The 13700-nt window shown below is 35.8% G+C and overlaps 1 protein-coding gene across 3 annotated transcripts in view; it reads right to left on the reverse strand.

Annotated features, from left to right (window-relative positions):
• Positions 1-12628, reverse strand: part of LOC108632762 (heat shock protein beta-1) — a 25028-nt gene extending 12400 nt beyond the window's left edge. The window contains exons 1-2 of one of the 3 annotated variants that reach the window (XM_018037532.2): positions 12253-12628; positions 479-595 (exon numbers count right to left, since the gene is read on the reverse strand). In XM_018037532.2, coding sequence (XP_017893021.1) covers positions 479-595; positions 12253-12440 — 305 coding nt within the window. In that variant the 5' untranslated portion in view covers positions 12441-12628. Of the gene's footprint in view, positions 1-478; positions 596-8908; positions 9085-12252 lie in introns of those variants that run through there. The other 2 variants (XM_018037534.2, XM_018037533.2) reach the window with 2 other exon arrangements.
• Positions 12629-13700: the final 1072 nt, after the last annotated feature.

A 13700-nucleotide genomic window follows, 5' to 3' on the forward strand; every position in this document is an offset into this window, starting at 1 on the left:
TCCTAATGCAAGCATAAAATAAGGTATAATTTCATTAGAATTCCTAAAAATACTTTAGAAGCACTTCTAACTTGGATGTTCAAATTATTTGTAGGAAAAATGATCTGATCTCTGTTCTGATGAGAGAGAAAGTATCTATAGAACCACCTTAAAGGGTAAAGAAAACTGTTTGATTTAAAAAACTAAGGATTACTGTGATCCATTATGTTATGTAACATATTATATTAGATTATAATATAAATGTCCGACAACTCTACAAATTAATAATAAAGGTAATAAGTCTTCATAAAACTCAAAATTTAAAATGACAAAACGATTCATCAGAAATCAGTCATTTCACGTTTCTATCCTAGATGAATAACTAAAATGGTAAAAGTCTAGCAAAGGAATTGAGGTCCAAGAAATGTGGATAAAGAAAACGACAAGAGATCGGTTTTGGTTGTTTTTTTGTTGTTTTGGCGTTTCACAGTGGCGTCACCTTTTGAAGCTGTCGAATGCTGACCGCTTTGGCGGTGCTACAGGGTCGACCTTGTCCCAACCTCCGGTCTTCGAGGTCGTCGAGGTTCGGTGTTCGCTGCTGCTCGTGTGATGTCGACTTCGAGTTAGTCACCAATTCGTGCCAATGCAGAGAGCCAATCAGAAGGCGAGACAGAAGTCGAGCAAGGGGAACAGGGGGTAATTATTAATCTTGTTAACTTCGAGCGGTTAGTTTTGAGTTTGCAACTCTTTTTCGTTTCTCCCTCGCTCTAGTCAGCGGCCGTGTTATCGGCAAACTCACTAACACTCTTGTTTTATTTTCTCTTCTGTTTCTACTGCTTCCTGACATCAAACATTCCACATTATCAATTTGTTATTAGTATCTGTTGAATTAATAATCTTATCGAAAAATTGAATGAACTGTCTGCAGTACAATTTTATAGTAATAAATCAATTACAAAATTTTTTTATCAAAGAGTATCAGAACTCTACTCCTAGAGAATTAATTGTAATTCTATTCGGTTCTCGGGGGTTGTGTGAATTACCAGTTCCCCAGGCTTGAAATTAGTGATGAGAAGAGAAACGTTAGTTCGAAATAGTTTGTTGTCAAGAACCAGTAGAATAAGTGCTCCAAAGAAGGTCCATTCCCAGGATAAAATTAGAAACTTCCCTCCATTATATTTACATGTGAAAGAGATGTAGGAATAGCATTGCAAGTTACACGTCCTCGTCCGTCATTCGCAAAAACCCTCTAAAACACTAGTATACTTTATCAAGTAGATGGAACTCCTGTTTAGAACCTCTGTACTCTTATTACTCTTCGATTTTGCAAAGCGATGTAAGAAAAGAAACAAAACACGACATTTATCAACGTCAACTTTGCTGCCAACAGTTCCCAATTTTTTTCAATTCTTTAACCCTCTAACAGAAAGCTGAAGCATCCCAAACATTAGGAAAAACAGATAGAACTTTCGAAAAAACGAACTTCCAATCGTTTCTCAATATTGGATCAACATGTATATAAAAAATAATAATGTTTAAAATATAATGATAAATCTAAATTTAGGAACTGCTGATGCAACCTATATACTTGTTAACGTTTTACGGGTTACACGATATTACGTCACTCGGCGATTCAGTAATTAGATAGGCTAAAAACCAAGTGTCCGCAACATGCCAATTAGCGGAAATAAAATTACTTTGGTAAGTCAGTAACCGATCTGTACATCCTAGGAGAAAGATCTCAGCGATAATACTTATTCGCGTTTTGCATCGACAGAAGAAAGCGTATTTCTTAACTTAATGAAAACGTGAAAGTGTAACTCGATCGTCTGAAGATTGAATAATTTTGGGAGATTCAAGTACGTAGTTCTTTCGATTCATCGTAGGCTGCAAATTTTTATGCATGAAAATGTGAACTTGCACAGCCACGTCACAGTATTCGCGTTCAATGTACACAGTATATGTATAAAATATCACATATGTGACACAAAATCAATTGTTTGATTGCATTTTATAGAATACTTGCATAAAAATTCACATTTTAATTCGTATCTATTCAGTAATACATCAATCATTTATTATTATCTTCCACTAAAATAATTAACTGATACATATTTCGCATATCACCTATGTAAACATGATAATATTATATTTATTCGAGTACTCGAAGGAAGGTACTCGCAGAATTGGTTTACTGGGAAACTAAAAAATAATTTAATCATCTATTTCACTTGAGTTTCGAGTACTCAAGTATTCTTTACAATATTAACGCTGCCATTAAGAAGCCACGAATATAAAATAAAAATACATGTAACATAATTATGAAATATAGAACAATAATCTTCGCCGATTTCTCAAATTAGTTTTAAAATAATAAAACAAATAAAGATTCTCTTAATTATTACTGATTGATTATAATGTGGGAAACATCACTTTCACACATACTCCTTTAATACATTAATAAAAAAAATTCAACATGAATTTATAATCTGTAATACTTTTTCTTCATTCGCAAACAAACTAATCTCGTTGTTGATCGATGCTGCACTAATTGCACCTGATAATTGTTAGATATTTGAACAATATTGGAGCTAACGCGAATTAACTTATCACCATCGCGGTTCGAGCGTTGTCATTTGCAACAGACTCAAGATTGAACGTTACCTCGGCACTCAGGTATGGAAAAACTGATCACCGGAAGCGACAAATCCTCTTTGAATAGGTCGACGACCCGGTGTTTTAAAATACATAACGCGACGACTCCGTCGTTTCACTGATTTAACTATCCACGTCCTTATATCTAGACTATACATTTTAATGCAAAATAAAACGTTTATAGTAGCACTTTAAATTCTTAGTAATTATCCTCATTCTAGTTAAGTAGCATAATTATTGAATACAATAGAAAAAATTATTAATACATGTGTTCGTGGTCTAATTTTTATCACCATCTATCCTGCGACAATGAAATAAAGTAGAGAGCATTTAAGAAACAATCAAAAGAGAATTACGATTAATAAGATAATTTCGGAAAGAATGTCACTGTATCCTGTCATGCAATGTAACGCATACTTTATCCTGAATAGTAGTTGACGAATGAGAAAGAAATGGCTTCCGCTTTGCACAGGGTACAGTCGAAATAAACAATTTACATGAATTTTTTCACGTACTCTCGTGTAACTATAAAAAGATTTCGAAGTTAAAATCTTTTATCAAAACATCTGTACACTAAATCCTGTTACAAAACCATCTCCCAATTTGCATAGTAAGGAGACACGATATTTCGTACACGTGTATGCTTGAACTTAACCATGACGAACGTTGAAGAACCGCGATAAAGGGCAGAAAAGATGAGGGCGTGTTTTCACAAACGCGTCGTTTAAAGAGCCACAAAAGGCAAGGAAGAGTGAAGATAAAGTGGGGTAGACGTGGAATTAAAAGAGGTTCCTCTCTCCTTTAGCGGAGGAGGCCTCTTTCACACGGAACAAAAGCGGTCCCGTATCGAGTGAATCGCGATGTCTGTCAAAATGTCTTTCTTCTGGCGGCGTACCGCGACTAAAACGTGCGCACAGGAAGAACCGTTTCTGAAAGAGTACGCGGTAGGTAGAGGTAACGATAATTATCCACACGGCATGGCACGGCACAGCAAGAGAAAGGTCCTCTGTGTCTCGCGAACGAGTCACGAGAAGTCAACCGTGAGCCCGAGCAGGATATCTCTCGAACACGGAATCGCCGAGCTGGAAAGGCCAAGCCACGCGATACTTCCCTAACTTTGGACGACAATTCGAGTTACCATAGCCTCTAGCACGTATTTTGAGACTTCCCTGATCTATGCTAATAGCACATTAATATTGCATGAGCCCTGACTCCCGTTTCTTTCATTTCTTTGTAAATGTTGTCGACATCGACAACAACTCGAAACAAGTAATTAGAGAATTAGACGAGCGATATTCATATTACACCTTTGTGCTTGAAAACTGTTAACACAATTTTTATTAAACGATATTTTATATGCATTTTACATTTTATAGAATTTACGATAATTCTAATTGTTTCCTACATCAAACATCAATGATTAATGTTATAATGCATAAAAATAATGATTTTGAAAGAAATAGAAATTAACATATTTCCAGTAACTTTGCCAAATATAAATTCGTTTCGGATTCGTGCTCATCACGGCGAAGAATTTTCCATCGAGTATAACAGTGATCGTAATTTCACCGGGCGGAGAATAAAGATAGGACGGAGGACGTCCAATTTATACCTGGCACCATTTCAATGAATAGTTTATAAATTTCGCGGTATGGAATGCAAACTGACTGTGTTCTTGGCCTACAAAAACCAATTGAAAAAAATCGATGACTGGTCCTTGATGTTGCTAATAAAACCGATATTCCTTAATAACTGATCGTGTTTGTGGTAAGCATTTATGCATACTAGACATCGGTAGAAAATGCAGAACCGAAAAATAACAATTATAGAATCGACATAATCTCATTCATAAAAGTCAAGATAGATATACATTTGAATAATAGTCAAGGCATCTTTTCGGTTCTCAATAACTGTTCCAAGAATCAAAACTGATACCATAACTTTTTCGGAATTGGAGGAAAAATTTTGAAAGAAATGGAAGAACTTTCGTCTCCAAGTTTCGCACCTTCAGAGGAAGATCGTACATTTTAAAGCATCCTGTATTGTAAAATTATTGTATGAAACATAATAGCAACAAGAGACTCATTATTATTAATCATGTAACTGTACAGTAGCAGAAATACGATCGAGTACAGTAGGACATAGGACAATTGGTGCTGATTATATTTTCTCGTTAGCTATTGTTAACTGCGAGTCAATCATCTAATTCAATCACGAATAAGTCGAACGGAATAGCAGTAAATTATTTCGAAGTTAAATACAAATGAAAATTACCGAATCGAACTGCTTTCTAAACATAATAGTTCATAATCTAAAGAGTATTTTTAATAAGACGTAACAAGATGATGTGCAAGATTATATAAATTAATAGCTCTCAACGTCGCGTGACTACTTCCTCATTGTCTTGTTTCAAACGTGTGGCATGCCGGGAAGATAAAACTCTGTCTGCATCAGCGTTGCGGCAATTTCTCAAAGGAAACTTAATACGCACTATTAATATACAATACGACGCGTGCCTTCTCGCATATGGGCTATGAAACGAGCACGCTAATCGTTCGCGAGCTCACGATCTTGGAGATCGTGAAGGAACATAAATCTAGCTGCACCACGTTGGAAAGCTCATCCGCGAACTTTCGAGCATAGGTTTCGTGCAACATCGAGACGAAGTTGAGAGCGTAACGTGTTACACGCGAGATTAATTCACTTTACACTTATACGCGTTTCACGTCTTGCTATCTCTGAGGTAGATCAAGTATCGTGGCACAAGTTCTCGTGAAACATTCGATTAATTTAAACTATAAATAACCAATGCTTCCAAGACGCTTCATGAATAATAAACATCTTATTGGATTTATACGCAAATTTTTTGTATCTGATTTATTAACATTCTATAACGAGTTTGTGCTTTTATAATTATTCAAAGGATTGAAGACTATATAACAAACGACCTTTATCTGAAACAGAAACATTCACAAATTCGTAAACTGATCATTACAACACCTAAGAAAATTGTTTTCAATTAAATTAGGAAGGAATTGTTACTAATTCTACAAATAGAATTACACGACTTCACTATTTTTGACAAAGATTGTTCTTGATATGAATTCTGTGATTGATCTTATGAAATGCTTTTAGGGTATGAAAACTTTAGAATACAGAAAAGTGGAGCACTGTGATGTAATAAACTATCGATCAAGAGGAGAAACTTGTCCAGTCACGTAATGGAAAAGAAATTGCGAACAAAGTACAACAGCGAAACAAGTACAAACATATGCACAGCGAGTATATATAAACTTATGTATATGTATTATATGTATGTATACGTAATTAAGATTATATTTTCTCGTTAGCTATTGTTAACTGCGAGTCAATCATCTAATTCAATCACGAATAAGTCGAACGGAATAGCAGTAAATTATTTCGAAGTTAAATACAAATGAAAATTACCGAATCGAACTGCTTTCTAAACATAATAGTTCATAATCTAAAGAGTATTTTTAATAAGACGTAACAAGATGATGTGCAAGATTATATAAATTAATAGCTCTCAACGTCGCGTGACTACTTCCTCATTGTCTTGTTTCAAACGTGTGGCATGCCGGGAAGATAAAACTCTGTCTGCATCAGCGTTGCGGCAATTTCTCAAAGGAAACTTAATACGCACTATTAATATACAATACGACGCGTGCCTTCTCGCATATGGGCTATGAAACGAGCACGCTAATCGTTCGCGAGCTCACGATCTTGGAGATCGTGAAGGAACATAAATCTAGCTGCACCACGTTGGAAAGCTCATCCGCGAACTTTCGAGCATAGGTTTCGTGCAACATCGAGACGAAGTTGAGAGCGTAACGTGTTACACGCGAGATTAATTCACTTTACACTTATACGCGTTTCACGTCTTGCTATCTCTGAGGTAGATCAAGTATCGTGGCACAAGTTCTCGTGAAACATTCGATTAATTTAAACTATAAATAACCAATGCTTCCAAGACGCTTCATGAATAATAAACATCTTATTGGATTTATACGCAAATTTTTTGTATCTGATTTATTAACATTCTATAACGAGTTTGTGCTTTTATAATTATTCAAAGGATTGAAGACTATATAACAAACGACCTTTATCTGAAACAGAAACATTCACAAATTCGTAAACTGATCATTACAACACCTAAGAAAATTGTTTTCAATTAAATTAGGAAGGAATTGTTACTAATTCTACAAATAGAATTACACGACTTCACTATTTTTGACAAAGATTGTTCTTGATATGAATTCTGTGATTGATCTTATGAAATGCTTTTAGGGTATGAAAACTTTAGAATACAGAAAAGTGGAGCACTGTGATGTAATAAACTATCGATCAAGAGGAGAAACTTGTCCAGTCACGTAATGGAAAAGAAATTGCGAACAAAGTACAACAGCGAAACAAGTACAAACATATGCACAGCGAGTATATATAAACTTATGTATATGTATTATATGTATGTATACGTAATTAAAATTTGCTGCATGGCTTCAGAGCTTAAAAGGTTATCAGTTTTGATTATAATTGTTAATCAATTCATACGTTAAAATGGTGCCGATAATTTAATCTACGTGTTGCTAAAATTATGAACACGTATTAGGTTTTAAGATAATTTAAACGATTATTTATCTACTATTCCAGAAATGAAAATGAGTCATTTTCTTATTACGCATTCTTATATGCAGTTCCATATATTACTTTGTATTAAAGAAAATATTTTAACGATGCTATTTTTTAATTTGTTGTATCTTGTACTTCTTAATTATACATTTTTTTTTTCACATTACCATATCTCTTATCCTGTTTTCTTTACAAATCTAATTAATCGAGTCGCAAAACGAAGGGAGTACTTAAATTTTAATCTACGATACTTTTTACTGACTCATTCTTAGAAAATATTTCCAAACGAAATTCGTGGGGGCAGTTATTTCGAACCGTACTTGTCTATTTGCGACCAACCTGTCCCTGAGCACCGATTACGTCATTGCCACGTGACTCCGTGAGCTTCGTAATGATCCATATTCACCTCCCACGGATCGACTGATGATCCATCATCGATCGCGTGCACCTGTCTGCTATCCAACGTCGTCGTTTGTATTCAGAGAAGCACCTTTAACTATCCTCTCAATACCCTCTATCATCCCTCATCTACCCTTTTAATTTTATAGTCTTTGTAATAAAATTACAATATAATAAAAAATTCTAATAAAGTATTGAATTTAGAAAATACCATGCATTTATGTTTTTTATTTCTATTGTACAATAATATATGAGTGATCTAAAGAGTTCAACTATTTTTCTATTTAATTTAGGAAAATTAAATGTAGACTCATTATTTTGAAACTTTTATATGTGCAATTGTTAATATATTATGAGGCATGTTTTTTGCTAATATCTTAAAACTTCACATTGCTTCTGAGAAAATAAGAGATTAGCCGCTTTATTATTACCATATTTTAGAAACATAAATGACTTCAGCGTGTTTCTGACGTTGCCTGAATGATTTATAACATTCACGTACGCAAGACCTTGACGAGCAACTTGCTGCGTGTTACTTTAGAAGCTTCCGATTGATTTCCGATGCTTCCAATAATTATACTCTTTCCACGAAACATTTTCAACTTTTCTATTATCTTATCCGTTTTAGTCGTTATCAGTTGACTACGCGGTTACTTATAAATAAATATGCTCAAAGCACCGAGAGGAAATTAAATTCATTCATACAGCAGATAACGTCAATTATATCAAATCATGCGCTTTAGTTTTGAAGTATGCGTTACAGAAATGTAGCCGAAAATACTGTTTATGCATGCTTGGTTTTAACAGATACAGTTCATAAATATTCGTACTTCAAAATTGAATAACTGTTCTAATATTGGATTGAACCAATTCATTTTCGTTTAGGTATTAGAAAGACTAGTTTACTATCTATAGCAATTTTTTTTAAATCTGTTGTTATATATCATATATATGATATACTAATCTCTCTAAAACATAAACAAAAATTAATTCGTTAACATCAAAAAGTTATTCAATTTTGAAATGCGTACGAATATTTATGGACTTCATCGTACAAAACTAACGCAGGCCCGAATGAGATGCGTTCAAGAAAATTCGATAAAAAAGTTTCTTGATTTAAATTATTATTACTATTCCGTGTCCTTCTCGTTACGAAAAGTTAGATTTCACATTATAAACTTTGGATATGCAAATCTGCCCAGTCCACGCGCGTGCGATCACCTACCGAAGTTTAATCACCGTCGTGTGATCCGGTGGGTACAGATCCCGGTCCACGATCATACTTCACGATCGATGAAATCAGCAATGACGTTACACCTGGATTAGTTAAAAGAGCAGAAACGGTACCCGCGTGTCGCTCGGGACGAGACGAAGGAAATTACTGCGCAGAACAGTTGCAGGATCACTGCAAGCTCCTCACCTTTTCCGCAATTGCAATTTAGCGAGCGAACCGTTCGGAAGTGGGGACACGATGTAACGTGTCATTGCCAAGGATGAATATTGACGTAACTGCCGGTTATACACTCACTAACAAGCAGATGTTATCAGTATTAAGGAGTAACGACTTATTTTAACCGATTCTGTCCACTCTGACGCGAGATTAACGTTGTCAATGCGTTTTTTAACGCTTAAAGGCTGTTAAGTTAGAACAGATTCTTAATTGAGATATTTAGAAGCATTTAAGATTAACACGGTAGCGATTGTTATCCAGTGAGATTTAATGCATTGCGGAAATCTACGGAATTCCAGATGGAAAAAATACGCTTCTGTCAAATGTCGCGATGATGTGGTATGGCAGGGCATTTAGCGAGATTGCAGGAAGAAGCACGTTCTTTGTCGGTGCAACAAGTCGCGTTAAACGGCCGTCCATTATGCAACATAGATACGCACCGATTAACGACACATGTACATATGTACACTTACATAATAACCAACTGGCAGACGAAAAATTATCGCACGTTGTTCGCCGTCTATCCAACTTTAATTGTGAATTGTGGTTTCAATCAGCAATTCGTATTTTTTAATTGCTATGCACAATTTTCAGCATCATATTTTCAGTTAACATAACATTATGGTGCCCAATTTGTTGAATGAATCGTAACCCAAAAATAAATGGGATTAAGCAACAATTATTATTTTCTTTTTTCAATTCGTTGATCGATTTTCTATTAAAAATTGTGTTAGCTTTCATGTCACGTAAAACGGGAATTCTATAATTAGTGGTTTCGGCAGATAGCAAGCAACTATCTCGAGCAGGCTCCCTATTAAAATAACACAAGTGTGTTAGCTTTTGCGCGGCGTTGGCATGCAAAAACCGTAGGCACATGCCACGCACTGCCGAATTCATTCGCAGCTCGTTCAGTCCGAATTCCGACGCGAATATTCGCAAACTTCCAAGACCTCTCGGCTTGCCAAAGATATTCGAAGCTTCTTAACGAGTTATTCGAAAGCTTTATCTCAACTATCGAATAGAAAATATATGTAAAAAAAAATATGATATTAAGTAAATAATAGTTCATAATTGTCATAGTTGTACATGAAATGAAAATATAATTATAACAAGTTAAACCTTATCAATCAAAACTCCAGCATTTAATTCATAACTACAAAATCAAAGAGCTTCCATTTGAAAATCGAAATTCGAACTTAGAGCGACGAAGACTTATCATTTGTAGTAAACGTTCTAATTAGAACTACAAACTCGGAATAATAGAAACATCCAGATTCCTGTGCGCATGATGAGATGTTCGAAGTCTCTCTGAATACAAGATCCCACGCGGGTTGTAATATAAATACGTGTACACCAATATATGTATAAAAGTGAGTAGCAGGTGCAAATTTTCGTTGGGTAGGAAAGTTTGTTTTTGGTTTTACCCCCCGGCAAGGAAGACGTACCGATGGGGGCTCCCCTCACGCTTACGAAGCCTCTATAAATAGCGAGCACATTACTGAAATACATGGAACGAATATACCTATGCGCACACGTGAAAAAAGAAGAGAGAATCGGCGGTGACCTTAATTTATGCACTGTTTTATTACCCCGTAGTAATAAATATGTTTGCATGCACGTTCTGCGCATGCCACATTCTTTCTCACTGTCTTACAAAGTGCGAAACATACGTTGAACACCTTCGAATAGCTTGGAGATGAATCGTGTTTCTGATTAAAATAGCACAAAAGAATATTAGGAATTATGTAGGTCCCTTTTGAATAACGTTGCACTACTTTCATGTGTCGCTTTGTGTAAAGCGTGTTTGTGTCGAGGCAATGCGAGCATTGCGAGCATACGTACATCTATACGCAACACACGGTGTTATGCTAATTCACGCTAAAAGATCAACACTCGTTGTGCAACCGGGCAAACATCGACTCACGTGAAAAAAAATTAAATGACTCCTGTTCCAGGACAGTGTTAAGCCTTCTGGAGCGTGGGATAAGTATTTGGTTTTATGTTTAATCTCTACTAATCAATTCCCATGTTTATTCAGTCTTTTATGAAATCTCTATACTGTATGATGTAATGGCATCGCTCGATAAATTTACGCGTAATGTATTTTGTAATCGAAAAAAATTGCATTTTATTATCGACACGGCTTCTCAATTGGTGATAAAATTTATCGATGTTATCAGTTGACATGAAATATAATCGGAATAAACCACGTGACTTACATATGTAAAAGCAAATGAATTTGGAATGATTGTACAATATATCTCGAGTTTTCTGCTATGACATGAACAATATTTGTACCGCAATAATTGCAGCATCGATCAGTTCGATTCGCATTTACGTCTTCAAATGAATATCACAAGAAATTAAAGAAAGGTGCTTCTTGTTTCTGCAGCGTTAAATCCTTAACATAATTGACTAATACCGAGCACTGATTCTCTTTTGCTTACTACCCACGATCAATTTCATTCGAGTGGGGGGTATTGAAAAAATAAAAGATTCATATACAAAGAATGCGGCTCCATTATTAGTTGATGACAATCAGCACATGTTCGGCAATTAACAATATTAGGAACATGTCTGACAATGGAAAGTACAAAATCATTACAGCCCTTATTGCTCCTTATTTCTAGATGGCGCCGCACGAATTTTGTTTTTCTGCAAAAACTATGTGTATATACGGAAAAAATAATGTAAACAAAGCTTCCGAGGACAATATAAAAACACCGGAGCCTACGACCGATAAGGACGATCAGTAACGCGCAATTTGTACATAGCTCTTTTATCTAAATCCCAATACTTAATTTGTATTAATATTCTTGAAAAAAGAACATTAAACTTCGAAATCTTTTTAGATATCTTCACATAATGATCATGTAGATATAGATACGTAATCTAGGCCAAAAATTTCCAAATGTACTTTGTATAAAAGATCACTAAAAAGTTTCAAGATATTACACGGTTCGTTTAAAAATAAAATCTTCTATTGCTAAGGTATTTAAAATAGTAGTGAATCGGAAATTCATCAAGATAATGGAGCAAAAGAGTAATCGTGCCGGTTGTATGCGCATTAAAAGGTTAGGTCCGTCCCGACAGGACAACGACGATAGCAACATAGATACCTGGTGGTACTCTTGAAGAAGTTGTTGCTCTCGCGATTCATCAACTCGCTCCGGAACCGTGACATCTCATCCTCCATCTTCCTCATCTCGGCGTCGAAGCGTTCTCGGATGTTGGCGAATTCAGTGTCGATCACGCTGAAATCACCGAGCTTGATGGGAACATTACGCTTGATACCACTGTCAGCCATGATTTTCGCTCCTTCGGTCACACTTGTCTCTTCGAACACTAAACGCCACTTAAAACGAGAATACTCGCTTGTAATTTACTAAAGCACTGCTCTCGCGAATGATCGCTCTTAATCGTTGCGTATATATCGTTCGCTGGATTACCATACAGCAGTCTCGCCTAAGAATGAGCGCGGCTCACTGAATGCTCCTTAAATAGTAGCGAGGAGATCGGTCGCCCGTTCGTGAAAGTTCGTTGCCGTTCGGACCTCTTCGGAGCCGCTCAGAGTTCGCGCACGCGGTCCGTAGGCGATGTTTCGCCGCATCCGAATAAAATTCCTTCGATACATTAGTTAAAGGTTTTTTGTCCTAAGGATACTAGTTTCACTTTCATAGATAACAATTAGATCTCCTACGAGAAAGGAACCAAATTGTAGATCTCTAGATAAAAATAAGAACCGGTGACTCGGATCACTGTCGCATTTTACAAGATAATGTCAAGCTTCGGATTTTTTAGTGAAAACAGGATCTCTTACTCAATAAGGAACAGAGTAAAAAAGTAACTCGTAAATGCACCAAGTTTCTGAGTAAGCACGTGACCTAAGGAGAGTCGGTGGGCGTCTGTAAATTACGATTTCACAGACAACTCGAATGATTGTATTCTATACAAAAGACGGTGACTAATACGCGACTATGCGATCATTTCCTTATTGATAGTCTCTTTCTTGGAGATGTACATACACGTACATATAGATTTTATTTCAACCGAGATCGGATTTCGAAAAATCTCATTTCGTCATCGTTATATAAAAATACCACACGCTGCAACGTTATTTTATTAGATACACAACAGTTGCTTTAAGAGACCGATCTTTCGGTATTTTTATGCCGCGATCCTACAATTTCACACGTGCTAACGAGAAATGATTCAATTTTCAAGATATTAATTGGCTAATTAAATTACACGCTGCGTGAACGGTTTTCTGAAGTCAACAACGCTCATAAAAGCATCGAGGCACCAATTACCATGTCGACCCAGTTACCACAGCCTCGTCTTCGGTGAATTTACTCGATCTTCACAGTTGCTATCAGCTTAATAACATTTCGCCAATAAACCGTGTAAAATTACATTGGCATCACTTATGCGTTACAAGTATCAAAAGGAAAAATACTGTAATAATAATAAGAAACGTTTGAACTCACAAATTATCTGACAAATGAAGAATACAGTGTCTTCGAAGACAAAAAAGAATGGCTGTAATAATTGGAGCAGCAACATTTGC

This window comes from Ceratina calcarata, unplaced genomic scaffold (assembly GCF_001652005.2).
Source record: "Ceratina calcarata isolate Rehan_Ccalc_2016 unplaced genomic scaffold, ASM165200v1 scaffold171, whole genome shotgun sequence".
NCBI classification, from domain to species: domain Eukaryota; kingdom Metazoa; phylum Arthropoda; class Insecta; order Hymenoptera; family Apidae; genus Ceratina; species Ceratina calcarata.